The sequence below is a fragment of the Oryza brachyantha genome, chromosome 7 (assembly GCF_000231095.2).
Source record: "Oryza brachyantha chromosome 7, ObraRS2, whole genome shotgun sequence".
Classification (NCBI taxonomy): Eukaryota; Viridiplantae; Streptophyta; class Magnoliopsida; order Poales; family Poaceae; genus Oryza; species Oryza brachyantha.
The window spans coordinates 15,107,482-15,126,763 of record NC_023169.2 but is presented as its reverse complement, the minus strand read 5'-3'; the positions used below and the strand labels follow the sequence as shown (position 1 = coordinate 15,126,763).

Sequence of the window (19,282 nt, the reverse complement as noted above, 5' to 3'; positions counted from 1 at the left end):
AAATCAACTGTAAAGTTAAACTTAGCTACAACCGGTAAGCCAACAATCAAATGAAGAGTGTTTAAACAATGAGAACCCGGACCATAAAAACCATGAGAAGATGGATCGCATAGTGGAAAACGACTTCAATGAACATCACCATTGCTCCAATCTTAACAAACACAGGCGCAGCCTTTCAGCTGACAGTCAGCAGGGCTAGTCACTCCTGTGCCTAAAGGCTACAAATTACATTCCTAAAGCACCGTATCTAAAGCAAAAAAATGTCCCCGAGTACAGTTACTGATAGCTCAGCGCCATCAACCCTAAACATTCATTTATATAAAGTTACAAAAGATGTTACGCTGGAACAATGTGTTAGCCATAATAGTTTAAGTCAATAGCTGTTATCTCTTCAACAGACCGAAAAGCTGCTATTGCAATCTCTTTTTCTTGGCTAACTTCGGGTCCTCATCAAGCATAACAATATCGTCGTCGTCGTCATCTTCGACGACTTGAGCACTACTGGATGCATCACAATTTTCCTTTGACTCTAATATCTCATCCAGCTTGCGCTTCATTCCAGGCTTAGTGGACATATCCTCAACAATACCGTCAGGGTAATCTGTACCAGAAGAAGAAGCAACAGACTGGTTACCACCATTACTTGTAACTTGCTTCTCCACTGGAGCAGACCATCCAGATAGAACCATTCCATCAGGTTCTTTCTCTGCATCAAACTCATCCCTGTAATGATCACTGAAAATATTCAGTCTACCCCTTAGAAAAGTAGGTAATGTGTACACTACGACAGAATCATAACATACAGGTTCCAATTATTTATAGCACAGCATCATAAGAAATTATATATATACATGTAATAAAGCATGGAATGGGCCAACAATAATATACATGAAAGAATGGAAGTTTTGACTGATATCTTATCACTCTGTGCTACATCATATGAAAACTTCAGCAGAAAAGGTAAAACTTCATTGCTCCATTTACAGCAGCTAATTTTCACCTATGTGCTATGCCTGTGTAAAATTGTCTGCTTTAGTTTACCTCTGGCAAGATCCCAGCCTTTTGGGAAGATAGTTGGACAGAAAAGGACACCAAATTAAGTAATTGAATTATACGTTATGTGCAAAACATATAGATGTATCATTTGGAAAGATATCCGACAAGCAAGCAGACCAGCATGCACGGTTCATAAGTTACCTGTGCTTGATGTTAATGCTGCATGAGAATTCCTGCTGGAAATCCTCAACAGTAATCTTTGTACCATTAATAACTGGAGCTGGAAGTTCAGCCAAGATCTGTAATAACCAGACAAAACTCAGAAATAAATAAATAAATAATATTGTAACAATTTGGAACTGCGAGGGCATAGGCTGGAGAAGAAATAAACTCCATAGGATAGAATTGCACTGCTTTGAAGGGGAGGAAGGTAATACCTTCTCAAGGTTTAAAGCATAATTTGCAGCTTCATCTTCCTCTAAGCCATCACCATCCTCAAAAACAAGCGTCGAGCCAATCATTACCAATGGAAGATTCATCCCAAGTTTGCTTTTTATAATTTTGTCAATGACCTCCCTCAGTTTTGTTGTCTTTGTGTTAACCTCCAGAAGAAGAGGGGTCTGATGCATTCAGGTTTCAGCTTCAAGTCAGACTTGAAAGAGAGCTATCAAACACAAAAATATCCTATAGCCAACAATAGTGCAAAATACCTCTGAGCAGACATAACATGATTTATTAGGCTCAAACGGCTCTACAGGCATCAAGAGCATCTTCCTTGAAGGGTGTTCAAGACAATATGTCATTCTGTACAATTTTAACCAATGAAGTGCCATTAAACTCTGGAAATTTGGGAGTTTTATAGAAAAATTCAGTGGGCATTACTATATCCAGAACTCCACAAGACTAGATAGCAAGTGTTTTGTTGAAGTTTACTATTTTGAGTAAAAAAACACAAAGACAATGACATGAAACAAACAAAAAGGAATGCATAGTCACCTATATCTTTTGTAATCACCCTGGAGCACTTTTATTGCTTCAATAACAATTAAACCAGCTATTATAGCATTTGTTGTTGCCACTGCATGAACTATGTTCCCAGCAACACCTTTAGCTTCAAAAAGGCTATGCAGAGGTATTCCAAAAGAGGAGGCTCTGATATTAGCTGCTGCAGTAACAAACTCAACAGCCAACTGATCATCCTTGTCAAATATTAAGTTTCCTATCTCCTGAATACCAGAAAAGCAAAATATCAAACCTTCAAAAAATATATATCACAGAGCAAAGTAACTTTTAATGGTTACATAACCTGAATGAGAATAAATACAGACCTTCTCCCTTTTTTCAAAAAATAGTCTTAGTGCCTCCAAAAATACCCTTGAATTATCAGCAAGGTTCCAAATTTCCTGTGGGTTTCTAAGACCCAAAGAAACCATAGCAGATGGTTCTTGTTGTTGATTATTGCAGTCCCGTGAGCTACCATTTTGCCAAATAGCTTCTTCAGGTAATGTACCATGGATGTATATTGGATTTGGCCTTCTTCGATTCTTCCAGGTTTCCTCATTTTCTAAGGCAACTTCGATGTTGTAACCAAAGACATGATCATAAATTCTCCTAGCATATTGCTCAAGATCTTCATCTGCATTCCTTTCAAATACATCTGATTTGGAAGTGCCACTTTCATTTGAACGGACATTAAGATCATTATCCTGATTTTTATCACCAAACAGCTTTGCAAAAAGCAAGTCCTTTGCCCAAACAATGCAGTGAACAAACTGTAAAAAGAAGTCATTCATGAATTCTATCTCTAAGATTTATCAGGTAGCGCAGCGCTTGGTCCAAATATTGTCATTTCACAAAGTGTTGCCCTAAAATGGCAAATCACATTCAAATTTTTAGTTGCAAAAAAATTGACATAAAGTGGTGGGTGTGGTTGTTAAAGCAACACATATAGCATCTTGAGGGATTTCAAAATATGCATGGACTAGGGCAGTAAAAAAGTAAAATAAACATAAATTTGGATAGGAGAACAAGAGATTTTGAAACCAGAAGAGGGGAAAAGAAGTCTTATTGCTACTCCCTCTGTTCCAAAATATAAGCATTTCTAGGATTCAAATTTTGTACCACAACATAAGCATTCCAATGCTGATTCCTATGTTTCACTGATTCCAATGATTCTACAACCACTGAAGTGACATTAAAAGGGAATATCAGCTATTCAAAATTTGACATGAACCTAGAAATGCTTATATTTTGGAACAGATGTCGTACATACCTACCATTTTGATATTTAATCAGTTTCCAGTACACATCTCAACAAGTACTTGTTTTATTTACTTCCTCCGGTCACAAATAGATCAGACCGGAGATGTCCTCCAGAACTACTTTGAGTCTGACTGATAAACTATATAGTATTTATAAAATATGGCAAAGTTATAATGTTACAGAAGTATTTCTTTGGACACATTCACCCATTTCGTAGATGTAAGCCCAATCTAAAAAGGCAGAGATATTGATAACTAACGTTTGTGTTTGACTTCACAATTTCACATACACCAAAGCATCCCTTAATCATAACAGGATAGAGTATACATCAGTAAAAAAAATGAAAAATGTGACAAAATAGAGTGATAGAAATCAAAACATCATTGCCCTGTGGTGTGGTATTTTTCATAATATGTGAACATAAGTGGTCATATTTTTAAAAAGTTTTTAGTACAAACATTTCAGACTACATATAATTTTACAGTAGGGGGATATGAAGCAAAAGGGACCTTAGATGGAGTGCTTGTAATTGTGCAGACAGGATATGACTTAGGGACAGGCTTTGGTTGACATTCGTAGCACTCTGTTTTACCTTTGACATGAACAGTAACCTGCAAAATGTGGAGTGGTAAGAAATTTAGAAAATCATTAACTTGTAATCATCATATGATTGTTTCATTAATTAGTTTTGTCAACACTGGTATCTTCTTTCAGTAAATTGACAGTTGTGATGAAGTAAAGATGATTGAAATGACACTGTTGGTAAGTCCAGAATCTACAACGCAAAAGAAAAAAACTGTGCACAAAAACCCAAGAACTAAATTGTAATTTGTTTCAAATCAGGGTACACAAAAGAACTTTCGGTTTTTGCAAACCATTATCTCATGCATCAAATATGACCAAGCTACCACCAGGAGTTAGTGCAATTTACATGTGCACATAAAAATTATATGTATCATGTGCACTTAAATATTATTAGACACTGTCTATATTCAATTTACATAACTGCCAAATAGGTATGTAGCTTATATGTGTGTACACCATATATTGACCAAGCTACCACCAGGAGTTAATTTGAGTTTTATGGGAGTTAGATTATAGATAACAGTGGATAATGGTTTTTTTCGGAACAACTTTATGGACAAAGGAGAATTAACTCACTATGATCCACATTACTCCATCGATTCCAAAATGTAAGCATTTCTATTATTTGAATCTTGTACCAAACTGTAAGCATTTTTAGCACTATTCACGGTACTACTTATCCATCATCACTTCTTATTCAAAATTATTCTCATTTTATTATCACCTGCCCTCCCACCCTCACCTATTCCTCATTTATTAAAGGGCTAGTCTATTCTTCTCAACTTAAATCCCTGCTAAACAGCTTAGAAATGCTTACATTTTGGGATGGAGGTAGTAGATTATTTTAGTAAAATAATCTGGTTAGATTATTTTAGTAAAAATAATCTGGTTAAAGAACCACCACATTCCCACTCTATAGACCCACATGATCACAGCAAACACAATGTCAATTGCACAACAGATACTCAACTGGAAAGATGTATGCCAAACAAATCATAGTAACAGTATAGATTACCAAGAAGATAAACCACAGCGGATTATATCTTCATTCATACAGACAGAAGAGTTTACAGGACCTGAACTGTGGTGCTTTATCAACTAACCTGTCCCAAAAACCCAGTTGTCCCACTTTCCACTAATGGAACTTCAGCAGCAAGGCAGAGGCGATTAACATGTCGTCTAGCGTCCAAATTATCAAGGCCATTCAGAACTACATTAAATTGCTTGAAGAAGTCAACATTGAACTGAGCGTCCTTTACATTTGCATGATATGATGTTATATTGATATTTGGCCTAAATTTCAGAACAGCATCACGAGCAACCTGACAAGATCAATGACAAAAAAAATAAGAAGCAGCAATAACAAGGTGATACAACAAATACATACAGAATGGAATGCTGCCATATAATTATGTTAATCATATCTCCGTATAAAATGTTACTTACATGGGCTTTTGACTGTCCAACGTGACTCTGCCGAAATAAAAACTGTCTGTTCAGATTGCTCACTTCAATTGTGTCCAAGTCAATCTGTAGAGAAAAAGATCAAATTCCTTGGGACACTTGACAGGAAATTGAGATATTTTCATTAGCTCCATCGGCACCAAGGGAAAATGACCCTTGACAAAGGCATGTAAACTAGTATGTCAGAAGCAAGAATCAAATCAGAGAAAATGAAAAGCATATAACTATGGAAAAGAAATGAAAAGAATAAATGAAGAATGTATTTATCTCCCCAATACCATGCCAACGTGGTCTGAGAAAAGGTTTTATTTTCTTCTTTGTAAACATAACTACAAACGTCAATCCAACAAAAAAATATCAGAAGTCAATAGCAGCCTAATCGGTGTTGTATTGGAGTAGATAACAAACATAGGTGCCCCAAACAATATGCATGAGACATGAAGCTCCAGATTCGCAAAAAACAAGTACTGAAGTCTCCACCACTATAGGCTGCATAACCCACTCATGCTGTACACAGTAGATACCAACTTGTCAGCTTGGGGTCAACGCTATCCTCCAATCCCTATCACAGATCCCGCAACTAACTGGAGCCACCCCAGCCATCCACCACGCGGGCATCTACCAACCTAATGCCAAAGCTCAATTCACGCGACACCGCTAAAACCCTAGTAATAGCTCAAAATTAACAGCGAAGACGGAGATGGAAGAGGCAGACAGCAAGCAGCACTCACGATGTGGATGTCGCGGAAGCCGGAGAGCGCGAGCGTCTTGAGCAGCTCGCATCCGATGCCTCCCGCCCCGACCATCAGCACCTTCGCCGCCTGCACGCCAGCACCAAAAACCACTCGAATCAGTCCTCCCCAAACCCCCAACAAATTCCCCCAACATAAAAAAGAAAAAATGGAGAGATCCCCCGCCCCCCACGGCGGAGCGGGAGTGAAGGGGCCGGCGGCGACCTCACCTTGACGGCCTCCTCCGAGGAGGAGGAGGCGGCGGCGGCGGAGGAAGCCATGCGGGGAGGAGAGCACGAGCACGGAGCACCGGCGGTAGGGCGAGGGTTTTGAGGTTGGGTTTTTTTTTTTTTTGGAGGGGGAGGGGGAGGAACCGATTTGGGGGAAGGGGCGGGTCGCGTCCCGGAAAGGAAGCGTCGTGGAAATTGTTGGTGGCGCAGCTCGCAGCTTTGGGCGAGGCGGAAGCGGAGCGGAGGGGACGCCCACCGGGCCGCGGGTTGCAGCCTGATGGAGACAGGCGGATGGGATGTGCTCTCTGGCCTTCTTATCTGGGACTGGGAGGCGAGTGGTTTTGGGCGAACCGGTGGCTGTTTGACCTCCTCAGGGCCTCTTGACTTGAGTCGACAGGCTGTTTGGCTCAGGGTTTACTGCAGATTAGGGCCCTGTTTAGACCCTGTTTAGGTCTTGTTTAGTTTGTTAACTTTTTTCAAAACACCTCGGATATACTGACACACATTAAAGTATTAAACGTAGTCTAATTATAAAATAAATTATAGATTCCACTAATAAGATATGAGACGAATCTTTTGAGCCTAATTAATCCGTCATTAGCACATTTAGGTACTGAAGCACTTATGTCTAATCACGTACTAATTAGGCTCAAAAGATTCGTCTCACGATTTCTCCCATAACTTTACAATTAAATAGTTTTAATATTTATGTATATTTAATGCTTCATTTAGGTGTTAAAAAATCCGATGTAATGTTTTTTGAAAAACTTTTTGACAACTAAACAAGGCCTTATTTCCTAAAAACTTTTCCCAAAAATATCACATCGAATCTTTGGACATCTAAATAAAGCATTATATATACAGAACAATAAAACTAATTACACAATTACGGAGAAATCGTGAGACAAATCTTTTAAGCCTAATTAATACATGATTAGCCACAAGTGCTACAGTAACAGCATGTGCTAATGACGGATTAATTAGACTCAAAAGATTCGCCTCATAGTTTTCAGGTGGAATCTAAAATTTGTTTGTAATTAGACTACGTTTAATACTTTAAATGTGTGGTCATACGTATTGATGCGACCTCTTTTACAAAAATTTTTGGGAACCTAAGTTATTTTTTTGGTAACTGAATGTTTTCCAAACAGCTAAATGTTTAACTTATAAAAACTCATATATAAAAGTTTATCATCTCATTCTTATTGTATAGATTTATAATTTAATAATAGTAAATTTTATCATTTATATTTATACTTATTAAATAGCTATAAAAAATCAGATAATATTTCAGCTCTGTCTTACTCCGAAAGTATCACCTTGGGCTGCGTTCGAAGGTCACGGTTGCGTAAACCAATTAATCACACGGAAAACGATAAATATGATTAGTATATAATTAATTAAATATTACTAATTAAAATTCTGAAAATGGATTATTTGATCTTTTAAAATAATTTTTATATAGAAAATTTTCACACAAAATATATCATTTAGTACTTTGAACAACATGCTAATGGAAAACGAGAATTAGTTTAGCCAAACATGCTCAAACAAACGCAGCCTGGTTTGTCAAAAAATTTTACTTTTTATCACGGTTACTCTTCTGGTAAATAGTTTCGAAAAGCTAAAAACCCCTAGTTTGTTAGGAGCGGCTTCGGTTTTTATTTGGGCATTAATGTTTTCTATTTTAGTCCTCGCATTGTTTCAATTTATGTAAAAGCACAAGATTTTACATCAAACGCCTCAGAATCTACAAAATATTATAAAAATCATGTAACGCACCCACTTTTTGGAGATAATAGAGAATGATGTAACAAAAACTTCAAAGCAAGTAAATTCATCCACTTCTATGTGCATATTTAATTTCCCCCTTTTTGTATTTTTCGTGCATTTCCATAATAGGTTATATAAGTGTTTCGAGCACTAGGCATAGATAGTTTGTCTCAACTCTCAACTATAAATTGAGAGAAAAATGCAAAAATACTACACATCTTAGCAATACTTCAATAAATTTCCTATAATTTTGTCACTTTGGAAAGTTTCTCAAATAAATCCTTCAAATCAGTTAATTTTAGAAACCTATTTGTGTCAGCTAGCTACTTTGGAAACCCTATCTAGCCTACCATTTCTATTTCTCAATAAGTGACCTAAGGGAGTAAAGTAAGGCTGTGTTCGTCAGCGAGGAAAAGAAGGTTACCTATCTTATGCGGAAAATATAGTAATAAATTAGTACATGATTAATTAATTATTAATTATAAAAAAAATAAAATAGATTAATTTGATTTTTTAAAGCAACTTTTCTATAGAAAACTTTTCCAAAAAATACACCGTTTAGCAGTTCGGGAAGCGTGCACATGGAAAACGAGGCGAACTAGATAACTTATCTAGCACAACGAACGGGGCCTAAGAGGATGTTTGGATCAGAGACTTTTTTTTAAGTCCTTGTCACATCAGATGTTTAGACGTTAATTAGGAGTTTTAAATATACACTGATAACAAAACTAATTGCATAAATAAAGACTATTTCATTAGATAATTTTTTAAGCATAATTAATCCACAATCAGCAAATATTTGCTGTAGCATCACATTCACTAATCTGGAATAATTAGGCTCAATAGATTCGTCTCGCAAAATAGTTGTCACGCACTGAGTTTTACCCTAACCAAGAATTAATTAAATAATACATTAAAAATAATTTGTTAATTAAAGTTAAGGAGAAAACCCAATGTATAAATTAATTTAATTTAATTGGAAGCTTTTCAGATGTTCTAAAATGTTCCAAAAGCATTTTAAATTATTAACATGATTTAAATTTGAATTGCAGTCAATAAAATTTGCTTAAATCAACTTAATAAAAATCGGCAAAATAAGAGTCCCCCACGGCCAAACAACCAGCCCCATCTCTATCTCCACCTAAAAAATCAATTCCAATTAATTAGGACTCTATTTCTTATCTCTTTTGAAACCTTATCTATTCCTTGTTATTAGGGGATGGATAACTAGATTTATCTCTAGCTCTCCCCTATAAATACCCCCACAGCCTGGCCTCTTTCCCTCATCTCCCTCTCCTGTGCATCTCCAGTCGCCTCTTGCGCCTCCGCTACAGCTGTGCCGCCCCCTATCCAGCAGTTGCGCAGCAAGCCGCTAGCAGCCCTGCTGCATCCCTGTTTGCAGCACGTCACTGGCTGGTCTCTCTCCATCAAATCAGGTTCGCATATATTTTATTCTTGCGAATCAATCTAAATTCATCTACCGTTTAATTGTTTAGGTTTCCTGTCCGAGCAGCGAGGAACAGCCGCATCCGTCGCTGATCTCTCCACCAAATCTCATGTTCGCGTACGTTTTATTCATATGAATCAGTCTATCTTTGATCTACTGTTCAATTGCTTAGATTTTCTAATCTAATTAGCTAGCGTGAAATTGATCTACAGTATGAAATTCAATTTCGTACACGTAGATTGATTTTACGTTAAAGTCGTTTAGTTTCCAGTTTAGCGAATCGTTAAATCTCAATTTAACGGGTCGTTAATTCCTGTCGTTGTTCCGCTAACAGTTCACAGTTTCGCGTTTCGGATCTAATTCGTCTTACGAATCTCTAATTCGTGCACGTTTTGGATTTGTTTTGCGAATACGTGTTCTATCCGTAATTTTCCGAGCCGCGGCCCAATCCGCGCTCGAAGTCCTCATTGCCTCCCTCTCCTCCCGGTCAGTAGGCCGTCGACCCACTCCCTCCGCTCGGCCGGTGTCCTCACGCTCCCTCCTTTTTTCCCTGGGCCGACCCAGCTCTTCTCCCGGCCTAGCTGGGGCCGCTCTCCCCTTCCTCTTTCTCCCTTTCCCACCTGGGCCAAGCCAAGCCAGCGCACAGCCACACCCGTGCCCGAAGTCCTCTCCTCCTCCTTCCTCTCCCGAGACACCGACAGGTGGACCCCACCTGTCGGGCCCGTCTTCCTCCTCCGACTGCCTGCTCGCACGCGCGACAGCCATGCAGTGCACCGGCCTCGATGTCGCTGTGGATATCTGCTGCCGACCACCAACTTCCCTTTCCCCTTCTCCCGCACGCTCGTGCCTCGCCACACCGTGTCTCGCCATTGCGCCGCGCTCGCCCCGCGCGACGCCGCTCTACTCTGTCTCGCCTCGCCACCCCGCCCATGAGCGCCGCAACCACCTTCCGTTTTTCCGGGCACTGCCAACCATCGCCCGCACATCCCGGCGCCGCATCCCGGCCACGCCGCTAACCACCTCCCCGCCCTAGCTGGCGCCGCACCCCTATAAACCCCCTCTCCTCGCACCGCCGCCGCCTCTTTCCGCAAGCATCGCCGCGCCACCGTCGCCCCGCCGTCGATCGATCTCGCCGCCGGTTGCCGTGCGCCGCCGCCCACCTGCGTCACCGCCTCCGCCTCGTCGACGCCGACTTGTTGTCACCCTCCGCGTCGCTGTTGAGCACCCCTTTCGCCTGTCCTCCTCACTTTTCCTTCGGCCGTCGCCGATCTCAGGAGCCGCCGCCGCTTGGTTGCGCCGCTGGCATCCCGTCGCGCCGTCACCGTCGCCTACCCGACCCGGCTGGCATTTCCGGACGTCGTCGTCGTGCCCGTCGCTCATCGGTCGTGCCGCCTCGCCTGTCTCCGTCACGCCGGTGCGCCGCCGCTCGCTGGTCGTCGCCACCGCCAGTCGCGTGTCGATGTGGTGCTCCGCAGTCCCTCGCACCGTCGCCGTCACCACGGCTTCCAACTCCCTCCATCCTCCTCTGTCTCCCCTCGCCGAGCGGCGGCGCGCATGCGTGCCAAGCCACCGCCACTCAGCCTCGCTATCTCCGCCACCCGTGCGCACGCCCGCCCTCACCTAGCGTCGTCGTCCCGTGCGGCATTGCTTTGTTGCGTCGCCGCTCACCACTTGGCGCCGTTGGCCGTCGCCACCGGTTGGCCAGTCGTCGCCGTGCCGCGTCGGCCGCCGCCAAATCCGCCGCCCGGTGTAACCACCACCCGCTTCTCCCGACGCCGCCACGTTTGCGCCGCCCTTTCCCAGCCGCCGCCACTCCTCTCGCATCGAGCCACTGCGCTTCGTCGCCATCGCCGTCGTTGCGACGACGTTGCCCGCCGTCGGTCGCCGACCGTCGCCGCTCGCCGCCGCTCGCTGGAGTTCGCTGCCACCGGCGCTCGTCGCCGCCGACGCTGGCTGCCGGCCACCACCGCCCGCTCTCCTCCTCTTGTCGGCCGCTCCATCTCCTCCCCCTCCTCTGTTCTCTCTCATTGCCTCGCCGGGCCCACCTGTCTGTCCCTCTCCCTCTCTATCTTGTGGGCCCCGGCCCGTCAATCCCCCTCACCTTTCGGTCTTGTGGGCCCGCCCCGTCAGCCGAACTCTCTCACCCCGTGGGCCCCCCTTGTCATACTCCCTTTCCCTCCGTCATGCCACTGACCAGTGGGTCCCGGCTGTCAGTTTTCCTCCCTCCTCACTGACATCATTGTCTCCAATTAATTGCGCAATAATTGATTTAGAACTTTTCTGTTTAGTTTAAAAACCCAGAAAACTTCTAAAATTCATAGCTAATTCATCTAGTCTCCATTTAGGCCCATTCAAGTTTCATTAAATCCAGAAAAATGCCAAGAATCCATTAAAAATAGTTCATTTCTCTGTTTTAGTAGTTTTATAGCCTGTTTTGTTTGTTTTGCCTTGTTTGTCGTAGGTTTTGACCCCGTTGCAGCGCCGTTCGTTCCCGAAGTCATCGCAAAAGTTCCTCGTGGGTTTAAGCAAGGCAAGTGGCACCCTTCTTTAATCATATTGAACCTATGTTTATAAAATTCCCGCTTTACATTCAAACATGCATTGTTTTATGCAAATCTATTTATTTTATTTATCTATTGGGCATTTACCTTTATATCCGTAGATTCCCACTTATTTTTATTATTATCCCAGGGTTAATTTGACTAGAAATAGGCTTAGGCAATGCTTAGCCATGTTTAGTTCAACTAGCTCACCAATTATCATTTAATTATTGATTAGACTTTGATAGACCTTTAATGGTTGTGATCATGATTAATCTCCGATGTGGATTAAATGCAACTAAAATATTGCTTATGGTGGGCTGTGGGTGCATGGTTTTGAGAGTCGTGCCCATAGCAATTAAGGACCGGTTCTCAGGAAACCCTGGAAGTGTTACACGTACTAACCACAAGCCAGAGTGGGCAACGGTGAGACTTGTAGTCTAGCTTGTCCCTATTCGACGTACCCAAGCAAGGGTGGACGTGATAAAGTATGGATGGGAATCGTGATGTAACGATGGTCCTATGCTGCTTCCGGATTCACCTAGGCACAAGAGGGGGTTGTCCGACTTGGTGTAAAGGAGGGGGCAAAACCTGAAGTGTGGTGCGATTGTCTAGGGAGGGTTAGGTGAAAGGTCTTATCATGATTTCTGTACTGAGGTATCGTGTTGATACATTGGGGCATGGTAATATGCTTGGGAGCCATGTCTTGTGGGTAAAGTTGTACACCTCTACAGAGTAAAACTATTCGAATAACCGTGCCCGCGGTTATTGGGCGAACTGATAGATTCACTGGGACTAGTTGAACCTTTTATAATTTGATTAATCTTGGAATTGGTTTGACCCTGCTTAACGGGGTGTAACATTGGCAGTGGTTTGGGTCTGTCGCAACGTGGTATAACGTTGGACAGAGAGTTGACCCTGTTGCAGTGTGGTGTAACGCTGGGCAGTGGTTTGGGCCTATTGCAACGTGGCGTAACGTTGAACAGTGGATGATTATTTTAACTGTTTACCTTACTTTTTATTTAGTCTATTTTATTTACTGTTTTGCTAAATTACTGCAGTTTCGTGCAATTTAACCTTAGTCTATCCTTGTATCCTATTGCATTCATTATCCTTTCTCTTTTGGGTGCTACTTGTTGAGTACGGTAGTTTGTAGTCAGTATTGCTTAATTTTTTCCCACTAGAGCAAGTGTCAGAGTCTGAGTCAGAAGTCAGAAGAAAGTTATTTCCAAGATTGAAGTGAGGTTCAGTCCGCCGTCGAGAATGTCTGTGGATGTGGAGCCGTCATCGCCAGCTGAAGCTGAAGATTAGATGGTTTAGCTTTGTTTCTTTTTCCGCTGCATTTCGATAGATAATTGTTTTTATTTGTTTTTAAGTCGTGGAACTGTATATTGATTTGTTATAGTGTGTACTCGGCCTGATTCCTAGACCGAGATTTAATACATGCTATTGTTCAGAAATTGATGTAAATTTCTGGGCGTGACAATAGTCCAGAGTATGTGATAAGTTTTATTAATAGTCTATATTTAATACTTATAATTAGTAGCAATATAATGTGTTTCCTATGTCACAATACTTGTATAACAAAATTGGCCATGATTTGCTAAACACACGATCTACCCTGTATCCAGACATCCAAGAGACCAATAGATCAACGAACATACATCGCACTAATATGCTATGTTCTTTTCCTAGATGAACATGGAATATGAAAAACTTTTTGATGTATATTTTACCATTCATCTTGTTCAAGATTTTTGTGCAAATATATAAAATTATGAGTTATATTTAAAGCTTCTTTAATAATAAAACAAACCACAACAAAATAATTAACACTTATGTATTTTGTCGTTCATCCATATACAATTGACTCTTTTGCTATCTCATATTCTTATATGTGGATCCTTCATCCATTCGACTTTTGACCAGGAGTTAGTGATGTAGTAGAGGACCGGTGGCACGAGCCATAACGTTTTCAGTTTCCACGGTAGATGCCATAACAGATGGCAGGAGTACTGATTACTTTTATGGTGATGACCACGGCCGGCGCTAAGCGAGGCAGCAATGATGAATAACAAGAATGGCGCTCATGACTAGCACGATGATGGTAGAGGCAACAACGGAATCTAGAAACGACGTGACTACTGACATGGCTGGCCTAAGGGCAGCGGCGTGAGTTTGAGTGAAATCCCTTAAAATTTCGGTGCTTATCTCCCCATCGCTTGTTCGCATCCAATCTTATTTAGGTATAAAACTAGTTAGTTATACATGGTATCAGCAAGTTATCCTTGTTCCTGACCCTATCGTTGTGAAGATCGGGACACCCCTTACCGCTTCATATCGGTATCTATCAAGCTACCACGGTAGCACACCTTGCTTCACCTCACCTCACCGCTAGCTCAGTAGCTCACATATATGCCCCACTAGCACACGGTCGGTCCTCGGTCGTGCTACGCCCCGAACGTCCGGTGCAGTCGTGCAGGCAGTGCGGCCCCAAAGAGTAACGTATCACGTCGAGTACAAAATATGAAAATACCTTCCGCGTGCGGTGCGGATCCACCGCCGCGGCGGAGGGAGGCATGCCGCCGAGCCGAGCGCGCGACGACACCACGGACGCGGATGTCACTGGCTCCCCACGAAACCACCCAGCGACAAATCCAACGTCCCCCCCCGCCCCCGCGCACGCGGCACACCGTATGCGCTGTGCTGTGCTCCACCATCGCGACAGATCGCTAGCTGCTGGAGGGCGGGGACACCGCGCACCGTGCAGCCGCGCGCACCACCGCCATCTCGTCAAGTAGCCACTGACCCCATCATCATCCCACACCGCGCCTCCTCCTCCTCCTCCTCCTCCCCCACATCGATCGGTCGCGGTCGCCCACGGCACCACGCGCCGCATTGCGGGTTCACCCGGACGTTCATCCCCCCCGCGCGCGCGGTCCATCTCTATCCGCAGATCCACGCATCCATCCATTCACCATTCCGCACGCCGGCCTCAGCTCAAAGCCCCACCACAACCACTGCCGCTTGCTGCCACCGGCGCGCGCTGCCCCGTCCTCCTCCTCCTCCTCCTCCTCTCTCTCTCTCTCTCTCTCTCTCTCTCTCTCTCTCCTGGCCCTCTCGCTAGCAGTGCCACCACGACGGCCGTGCCGAGGAGGGTGGGTTAATGGCGCCTCCGTGCTCAGCAGCGGTGGTGGCGGTCGTCGTCGCGGTGATGCTGCCGCTGGTGCTGCAGGCTTCAGTGGGCGCAGGCTCGGCGGACTGCCGCTTCCCGGCCGTGTTCAACTTCGGCGACTCCAACTCGGACACGGGCGGGCTGTCGGCCACCTTCGGCGCCGCGCCGCCGCCCAACGGCAGGACATTCTTCGGCATGCCCGTCGGCCGCTACTGCGACGGCCGCCTCGTCATCGACTTCATCGGTACGTGCGTGCTTCTCTCGCTCGCCACAATAGCCTGGAGTTTTTTCTTTCCCCGGCGCGTCTTAATCAGCTACTACTAATCAGCAATCGCTTAATCTTCTCTCGTTCTTTCTACTGTCAAATCTTCACCGTCTCTTCCGCACGACTGCACGTAGACGTAGGGCCCTTGAGCCTTGACTATAGTACTTCCAGGGAACTAAAACCGACCACTCTGAACCAATAAATGACAGCTTTAATTCGCTCCATGTGTAGGTTGCAGTCCAGTCATGAAGATGTTTCAAGTGTCGTCGTGTTTGTAACAATCCAAAAAAAAAAAAATTCTAGAAACATATATACACATGCGCTGTATGAGTGCAGTGCTGGAGTGTTACTGGGAATGGTTAGTCCTACCCTCTCGTTGTTTCCATCGTGCTTATGTTTAACCTAAGCTAAAATTTGAATATTTTGATATTAAATTTAAAGTTAATTTTAAGATTTTTCATCATGTTTTATTTTCTAGCTTTTACTTTTGATCGCTACAGGCACATGTATAAAAATTTTATTTAGAAATTATTTTTTATCTATAAATATATCATTAAAAAAGCCCTTTGGTTAAAAGTAAAAACGGATTACTCGATTGCTTCAGAACGAATGTTGCAAAGACTCCAGCTGAAAAGAAAAGGAAAAGGTCTGCAAAGACCATTTACACGTACCGCATCACTGCTATTCCTGTGATGTCCGGCTGCTAGCTAGCCACAACCAGCCAACCCAACCCAGCCCATGAATAATTAGACCGTTTGTTTCTATTAATTAGACCGTTTATTTCTATCTAACTTTTTTAAACCCTTATCAAATCGAATGGTTAGACACTAATTAAAAGTATTAAATATAGACTATTAATAAAATTTACCCCATACTCTGAACTATTTCGCGAGACGAATCTATTGAGCCTAATTAGTCTATGATTAGCGAATGTAATACTACAGTAAATGTTTGCTAATCGTGGATTAATTAGGCTTAAAAATTATCTAATAAAATAACTTTTATTTATATAATTAATTTTGTTATCAGTCTATATTTAATTATCGTAATTAACATCCAAACGTCATAATTCTTCTAATTAACGGCAAATATCAGATGCGACGAGAGCTTTAAAAAAAAAGTCCCTTAATTGACAAGCGAAACGCCGGACGCCCGGACTCGAACCACGCGCGGACGCGACCGACCAATGTTCCGGGCGGCCGGCTGAATCCGTTCGAGCGGCCCGTGTGGGCGTGCCTCCCGGCCAATGATGTGATCGGCTACACTGTTACTGCAACAAGTTGCCGCCGAGTGCCGACACGATCTCGATTTATTCCCCGCAATCCGACGAAAGGCCAGTTAACTTGCACCAAAGCATCTCCGGATACGGTCACGCCACAGCCAATGCGATCCTCGTGGCCGGGGAGATTTTCTAAGGAGGATGTTGGATTGCAGCTGGGGAATATCAGATACTCCTTTATTAGCTTTTGCTGATGCTGATTTTGAGATCAGAGACAGAAAGAAACATTACCTTAAGATAGATAGTTTGGTGACCCTAGGGTTCTCCTAGAAAGCTTTAGTGGTAGTTGGCCAGAAAAACTGGGAGACAAAACAGAGATGAGCATATCATATGTGCCACTTCCATGCATGCTAATGCAATATTCGCTTGGGTGATCTGGGGCTGCGATCTGCAGAATGTGGAAGTTTTGCTTTACATATTCTGATTGCAGTTGAGTCCTTGAGGTATAAAGTGGGGGCATTAGCATAAAGCTGTCCTAGCTAATTGAGAAAGGAGGAGTGCATGAGTAGACAGACGACAGAGTAGACCATTTGGCACATGGCTCTGAACTCGGATTCTTGTCCTCATTGAGTTTAGCCTGATTTTTTTTCTGAATTGTGATGCATGGCAGTTAGTGATACTATAGCTTTGGGTACTGCCAACAATATATCTAGTTGCTAAGGTTCAGTCAATTGTCTTCAAAAATCATCAAATTCAGTGAAATTACTGATGTTTGAACCATCAAATATAATGCCACAACGAAATTACTGCTGTTTGAACCATCAAATACAGTGCAGACTCTTATTGTATGGCACCCGCTATTTTTTCTCTGATGCTGCAGCTGAAAACCTGGGGATACCTTACCTCAGTGCGTACCTCAACTCAATAGGAAGTAACTTCACACAAGGTGCCAATTTCGCAACGGCCGGTTCGTCAATCAGAAGACAGAACACATCTCTGTTCCTCTCTGGTTTCAGCCCCATTTCCTTGGACGTCCAGTCCTGGGAGTTTGAACAATTCATCAACAGAAGCCAGTTCGTCTACAACAACAAAGGTGACGACCGAAGCCAAAACCCATCTCCATCAGTAATTCATAATTCAGTACCCAGGCAGAACCCAACAACCATGTTCTGTTTCTCTCCATTTCTTTGCATATAGGTGGCATATACAGGCAGCTCCTACCAAAATCCGAATACTTCTCTCAGGCGCTCTACACATTCGACATCGGCCAAAACGACATTACCACAGGCTTCTTCATGAACATGACCCCTGAGCAAGTCATAGCTTACATCCCCGATCTAATGGAAAGGCTCACGACAATAATCCAGGTGCACTATTTTCTTCAAAACTCAAAAGAATTGTTACCATTGACACTGTAGCAAATTGTTACAGATTGTACCAAATTGTTCATCCTGACTGATAGCACTCTCTCGTTGGTAGAAAAATCTAATCCTGCGATTTTGAGTTCTACTACCCATAGAATAAAAATATTCCGCTACCAAAAGTTGATGGGTAATATCTAGTATAAATATATTTAATCTATTGAATTAAAAAAATAAATAGTCTAGATTAATTCTGCTGCCAGAAGAAAGCAATGTAAAACACGTAACAGGTAGCAATAGCACACACGTGTCCATGAGCTTACTGGGGATTTTTAACCTGCAGAATATATATGGGCTCGGGGGAAGGTACTTCTGGATTCACAACACGGGGCCGATCGGCTGCCTGCGTTACGCCATGTCGCACCGCCCCGACCTCGCCGTCGTCAAGGACGGAGCCGGCTGCTCCGTCGCCTACAACAAGGTCGCCCAGCTCTTCAACCAGAGGCTGAAAGAAGCCGTGGCCAGTCTCCGGAAGACCCGTCCTGACGCCGCGTTCACCTACGTCGACGTCTACTCCGCCAAGTACAAGCTTATTAGCGAGGCCAAGAAGCTCGGTAAAATATGTGGCCGCCATTGCTGGTAGCTGACGAGCTCGATGCACGCACCGTGCCATGGCTGAACGTTACCGTGTGCTGCTGCGCTGCAGGGTTCGACGACCCGCAGCTTCCGTGCTGCGGCGACGACAACGTCGGGTGCGGCGGGAAGGCGGAGGTGAACGGGACGTGGGTGGTGGGGAAGTCGTGCGACAACCCGCTCAGGCGGGTGAGCTGGGACGGCGTGCACTTAACCGAGGCGGCGAACAGGTTCGTGTTCGACCAGATCGTCGCCGGCAAGCTCTCCGACCCGCCCGTGCCTCTCAGGCAGGCGTGCCAGACCGGCAGGGGGCGGTGAATCGCCTTCGACGTCGTTGCATCGAGCCGTCGTCGTCAGGTTGGCTGTGCCGTGCTGCTGCTGCTGCTTCTGGCTTTGTAAGTGCATAATACTGGAGAGGCGCCATATGTTTGATGTATACAATTTACTAATTCCTTTGGTAATAAAGGGTAACTAGCACGGTGGCCGCGCAAATTGCGCGCCATATATATTTTACATAATTACATATATACTTTTATGTTCTATTACTTAAAAAAATTAAAAATAGCGATGATTTTAAACTCTTACGTAACTTGACCAGTAT

At 43.5% G+C, this 19,282-nt stretch overlaps 2 protein-coding genes across 2 annotated transcripts; one reads left to right on the top strand and one right to left on the bottom strand.

Moving 5' to 3' along the window:
* Window positions 1–110: 110 nt before the first annotated feature.
* Window positions 111–6,411, bottom strand: LOC102720161 (SUMO-activating enzyme subunit 2). The gene is made up of 11 exons (XM_006657835.3): window positions 6,269–6,411; window positions 6,039–6,128; window positions 5,290–5,373; window positions 4,947–5,165; window positions 3,768–3,869; window positions 2,325–2,768; window positions 1,993–2,222; window positions 1,707–1,800; window positions 1,434–1,616; window positions 1,198–1,295; window positions 111–723 (listed from the first exon to the last, which is right to left on the bottom strand). Exons 1-11 carry the CDS (start codon window positions 6,317–6,319, stop codon window positions 411–413), a joined length of 1,908 nt encoding a protein of 635 aa, XP_006657898.2. The 5' UTR covers window positions 6,320–6,411; the 3' UTR covers window positions 111–410.
* An 8,454-nt stretch (window positions 6,412–14,865) lies between these two features.
* LOC102719880 (GDSL esterase/lipase ACHE-like) lies at window positions 14,866–19,233 on the top strand. The gene is made up of 5 exons (XM_006657834.3): window positions 14,866–15,447; window positions 17,568–17,780; window positions 17,885–18,054; window positions 18,392–18,662; window positions 18,755–19,233. Exons 1-5 carry the CDS (start codon window positions 15,195–15,197, stop codon window positions 18,997–18,999), a joined length of 1,152 nt encoding a protein of 383 aa, XP_006657897.1. The 5' UTR covers window positions 14,866–15,194; the 3' UTR covers window positions 19,000–19,233.
* The last annotated feature ends 49 nt before the right edge of the window (window positions 19,234–19,282 follow it).